The sequence below is a fragment of the Puccinia triticina genome, chromosome 14A (assembly GCF_026914185.1).
Source record: "Puccinia triticina chromosome 14A, complete sequence".
Taxonomy (NCBI): domain Eukaryota; kingdom Fungi; phylum Basidiomycota; class Pucciniomycetes; order Pucciniales; family Pucciniaceae; genus Puccinia; species Puccinia triticina.
Window position 1 is genome coordinate 5,116,307 of NC_070571.1, and position 5,552 is coordinate 5,121,858.

Sequence of the window (5,552 nt, forward strand, 5' to 3'; positions counted from 1 at the left end):
TATCTTAATTAGCAAATGATTGCGGATTGAGATCTTAAGCTTTCTTTGAGGAAAATTTTGGATTTATAGAGGGTGCGAGTGTCTCTTCATTCATTGAAAGGGATGAAATATTCATGTTGAGAAGATCCAAATTCACAAATTTCGGTACATAGATGGCTGTGCAATCTACAATGCGTACAAATTGAACAGTCCTTGATTTGATCTGTACATGTTGATCACAAGTTTTTGGATTTGGTAAGTCATATTCATGCAAATCTGAGGATTTCAATTACTCCCAAGCTTTGGACAGAGACCTTGGTTTGCTTGTGGTAAGACTGTTTGCTTCAAGACGTCGGGCTGCATCACTAGCATTCCTGCGAAGCCGGCAGCCAAATGCCAGTCAATATGGCAATGAATGATCCATACCCCGGGGTTTTCAGCCTTTATTCGCACTGTTTCAGGATAGGTATGCAGTCAAATTTAGCAGCCAATCCACAAGAGTACTTATTCGAGATATGTCTGCTTCTATGATTATAGGACTTTTCTACACTCACTGACGATATAGCTTCCCCCAGGTACTACGTGTCTAGATGCAAAGAATTTGATGGAAAATTAAAATTTTCAATTACAGGCAGAAAGTTTGAATTTTCAGAGATGAAGATGCAACTCACACATCGCGACAAAGTGGATTGTTAAGTTGGTATTGAGCAGTTTGTGCATTTGCTTCAGTTAAGGTTCCGTTTCCGGAGGCAACAACACATGTCTTACCGTAAAATAGATATAAAAAAATTAGTTTGAATTTAAAGCGACTTTAAATAATTCCACGCACATCAACACCGTCTAGCAAAGATTTGAGATTGGCAGAAACCAAAAGGTTAACACGTTTTTGAATCTGGCAGCAATGGACTAAAAACCCTTACGGAGATGAATAGGATGGTCAATTGCCTGGTCCAGGTTGTTTACTACGACATCCCAAATACCAGGCTGCGAGATATTTTGTGTTGCAACCTCAGAGAAGTTCAAAGCCCCACTTCCACCACTGAGAAGTTGAGGAAGAAGAGGCTGTGATTCTTGGGCTGAAATTCATTAAAGGGGCAATACATCAATCATAGAACTTTTCCCACCTTCCAATCTCAACTCACCAATCCATGTTGTGTTGTCAACAAAAAATCTTCCCATTACGTTCTTTGGGCCTTTCTTTGACGGATCAATAATGGTACCAAAGCTTGTGTTAAAGTAGACCTGTGCCCAATTGATGGAGATAGGATGATTAAAGATGCACTTGATGAGTCTTAATTCTTTAATTGAGGTGGTGATAGAGTGGTGATAAGGCTTACTCTTCCTAGTGAATTGGAATTCAAGTTAGGATTGATTCTTGGAGCAAGTTTGGTTTGGTCCAAGTCTATACATGGGCCATCCACGTCATCTTGCCAATCCTGGGTGTTTGGAACTGGTATTCTTGCCCGAATGTTTCCATTTGCTAGAGGCTTGGACAAAACACGGACCACGGCCAACGCCGTGTTTCCTTCGGCGGTGTCCATGCCGGGAGCAACTGTGAGATGGTCAGAATCATGTGGTGCGTACAAATCAAACACAAAAATGCTCACGCCAAGCCCCTGGAAGATGATTTGAGAATTCTTTGGTTATTTAAACGCAATCTGCCGGGGAGATAAAAGTGCCTTTACTTACAACAATCGGTGTCCATTGCGGCCCTAAGATAGAAAGAGTCTCCTTCCACGTCTGACCGAGTGTCCAATATCACGCTATACCTGATTTTTGTTAGAAAAATCTTTTTCAGCAGTGATTCAACCAGTTAGCTGTTAGAGAGTTCTTCTGTACCTTTCCGCATTGTGCAAAGGAATTCTATGAAAAAGTTCAGAACTTTGGACAGGAGTAGCGTCTGCTTCAATCACTTCCAATGGGTGCCCATCAACAGAAACCTTGAACAAAGCGTGAGAGCCAGCTTGAATCAATCGGAGCCTAGACCTTTGATTTGGAGGTACTTGGATCTCTAGTGGGTTGAAGTTGGTTTGACATGGATCTCCATTGGCGTGTTTCTCGCAGTTGAAAAACCCAATTCCATTCAACAAGGCTTTGAGAAAAATTCATATAATCAAGATACGGAAATACGTCTATGTTTTAGCTGCTGGTGCTGAGTTTTCCAGCGCTTTTTATCCACATACCACTATTCGGAGATGGAGCTGCTAGAGTTCCATTATAACCCTTGGTTGATAAAAGTTTACGCGCGATGGTGGTGCTTGGACTTTATACAACCGAAAATGGTTGACCATTAGAACCCTTTTTCTCTTTGTTATCAACATAGCACTTTTACTCACTCGTGGTACCAATCGCTATGACAAGAAGAGCAAGAAAAGTAAGGAGGAATTGAACTCCTTAGGGAATCAAATAAGATTGAACTTACTTCATGAAGATGATTTGGTCGGTATCAAAATCTCTACCTCGAACAAGAGGGTCTTGTGGACTGTGAATGATTAGTGGGCCAGAAATACCATCAGCCAATAAGGCACCATAGTGCGCCTTCATCATTACCAATCAAACATTTCAATTTTCAGTATTCATCTCTTAAAAGGACACCAGGGTTCTGTGGAAAAATTGTGATATGATCCAAATGTTTAATGTAAGCTCACGTGATACCCTTTCAAACACGCACATTTAAAAACAAAAAAATCCGAGGTGTGGCATTAGTTTTACCTACTTCAACCCAGTGAGAACTGTTGTTAAGAATCTGTTGAAGTTTAGCTCACAAAAAGTCCCAAACTGGCCAGTGACAGAAAATTGATAGGTGAATGTAGTTCCAGGTTGTTGTGGGCACTGGGTTACCCCGGAGACACCATCCATCTTGAACCCAGAAAGAAGTGAAAACCCTCTCATTTAGGATATGCGTTCAAATTTCAAAAGCAATTGGTGCTAGTTCTTTACTTACCCACTGAGTACCATTTTGATAAATACCTGGAAGAAAAATCTAGTCAGTTTCCCCTCCCCCCTCTCATGTACGTTACTGAGTTTTAGTGCTGGCAATCACATACCGTGCCAATGAATACTGAGAGGAACATTGAGCTCATTTTTGACGTTAACAACAATAGTGTCTCCCTGAAAATATGCCATTCAACTCTTCAGTTTAGTATTATTACCTAAGTCCAGGATGTACAAAAGTCAGGATGAAATATACCTCATTGGCCTAAAAATTGCATTTGAGACAAATGCTCAAGTCAGGTATAAAATCTGAAAAACCTCTTTTTGTAAAATTATCCCCAATTCCACTTACTTCAATCAGTGGCCCTGGGAATTGATTGTTTATTACAAAAACTTGCCTAGATTTTTTCCAGATGTAAAATTATTTCAGTACTCTTATTTATCAATAAACACCACCCAAGAAATGTTTCTTTATGAAAAATAAATTCACCTAACAAAACCATCAAATTTTGCGGTCTTATTTCTGGATGATGAAGAAAAAAATGTCAAATTCCATCATGGCATTAGATTTTGTTTGAACAACATACGCTACCACCCAATCATACCGCCTAACTTGAGGTACATTAGTCACAACATGGTCTTTTTTGAGGACAAGAGATGGTGTATTAACTTGAACTGATCCATCAACATAAGGGCTTGTTGGGGTGTATGATATTTCTGATGAGTAACTCCACGACTGAGAAGTGGTTTCCATCCGTGACTCCGTCTTTGTATAAGATAATACTCTCGACGCACGTAAGTCCATGCCGCACGTAATCTTGAAGAACATACATGTTAGAATAGCCCGCAAGAAAAAGGCAATGGTACTTTGATAAACCATGATAAGAATACTTTTTCTTCCTCTGGAGGAGTAATTGACGTTAAGATGTAATTTGATGGGTATGTAAACAAGAAACAAAAAATCGAAAGAAAAAGAGGAACAAGGATGGAAAAGCTTCGATGTTTTGTGGTAAGTGATTGTCTATTTGTCCATAAGAGAGAATGTAAAGTGTAGCGTTGCAGTCGTTAAGAAATTAATAAAATGGCAAGTGTACTTTCGATGAGCCAAGAAAGCCACGTCCAACGAGCACGGTCAGTCAAAATAAAGTTGGTCAGCTGGCGGGGAGCCATGTATTTATATGAGCGAGCTCTTTTTTCAGAGAACGAGGAAAGCGAGCCTACATGCGTCGGTCTGCAAGGGAGTAGCGGTCTAACGAGAGGAGCCCATGGACAGCGCACGGTGTTGTCACGCCGTCTTCGCTGAACCCCGACGGAATTTGGGTTGGCAGAGCAATCGGTGCAATGAGATGGTTTTCTGACATCATATGGTACCAATCTATGGTCTCAAGTTATTTGAGGTTTCTATGAGAACATCGATGGACTCGGGGGCAATATAGTATCCATTCTGCCTACGGCTTCGGACTCACAAAAGCCGGGGGCTATCGAGGCCGGCTGAAAGGCCTCTCTGCAGATGGGCCTCCGCTTTACATCGCCTTAATTAGGTAATAGGCATATTTTGTTCTAGTGCTCAGCGCGAACCTGGGGCGATGGTACCGTGTCTACAGCCTCAGTCTGAATGTAACGCTGGAGCCGGGAGTTGGACTGCGTCGCCATCCGCGGTGTGCGTGTGTCGGCTTCGGCGTTTCGCCTGGGAATCAACAACCGAAGCCAAGTTGCATCTGGCATGGTGATAACTTTCTAAATTGTCCAGACTCCTGATAGCTCCTGCTATTTATGTATGTAACGCGACCGCGGACTGACATGCCATGAGCTAGTGGAAATATTCAACTTGGTAGTGGAAAAATGTATGTATAAAGGCCACGGAAACTACACGATACCGAACTTAACACAGTCCCTCCGAGGAGGTCGCGCGAAGGAGAGCCCTTTGGGCCCCCTTGGAGGGACTTTGATAAGTTTGGCACAATACAGTCCGGCGGCGGTCAGCTATCCACGTGTCAATCCCAGGTGTCCAATCTTGGTTGCATTTATGGTGTTCAAAATTGTGCAAAAAAAATTATGCAAAAAAGATTTATGATTTTATGATTTAGGCCCCGTTTGGCTGCCGCGTTATACGTCATAAATTGTTGAATTTATGATGCCGCGACCCAAAGTTCGCCCCCTGTTGCCACCAAAACTTTGAAACCCCCGGGGGTCGCGCGTCATAAGTTCGACCATTTATGACGTATAACGTGGCAGCCAAACGGGGCCTAAATCATAAAATCATAAATCTTTTTTGCATAATTTTTTTTTGCAGGAGATTTCGGATTTATGAAATTATGATACACAATTGACTTTGAGCACCCCACTGGCCTGCATAAATCCAAGGCACTACATAAATCCCAATCATGCCTCGCAAGTTGGAATGGAAGAAAGTCCTGGAGGGCATGGAAATCATGCTTGTTGGATCCCTTTGGAAGATGAAGATGGCCCATCAAGCATCTAAGGTGATCCAACCCAACCCAACACGACTCCTCATCTTCAACTTCCTTCTAGCAGCCGGCCTCCAGCTGAAGAAACTTCTACCCAACAAGCTTCAACTGGTCAACTTCTATCTGGCTCTGGTCAAATTCCATCTCATGAGATCATCAATCACGCTGCAA

The 5,552-nt window shown here is 42.1% G+C and overlaps 1 protein-coding gene across 1 annotated transcript; it reads right to left on the reverse strand.

The window, feature by feature from the left end:
* Positions 1–264: 264 nt before the first annotated feature.
* On the reverse strand, positions 265–4,638 carry PtA15_14A469 (uncharacterized protein; the record flags this gene model as incomplete). Its single annotated transcript, XM_053163188.1, has 5 exons — positions 265–353; positions 2,163–2,242; positions 2,316–2,330; positions 2,402–2,517; positions 4,492–4,638. 5 exons carry the CDS (start codon positions 4,636–4,638, stop codon positions 265–267), a joined length of 447 nt encoding a protein of 148 aa, XP_053027140.1.
* Between the last annotated feature and the right edge of the window lie 914 nt (positions 4,639–5,552).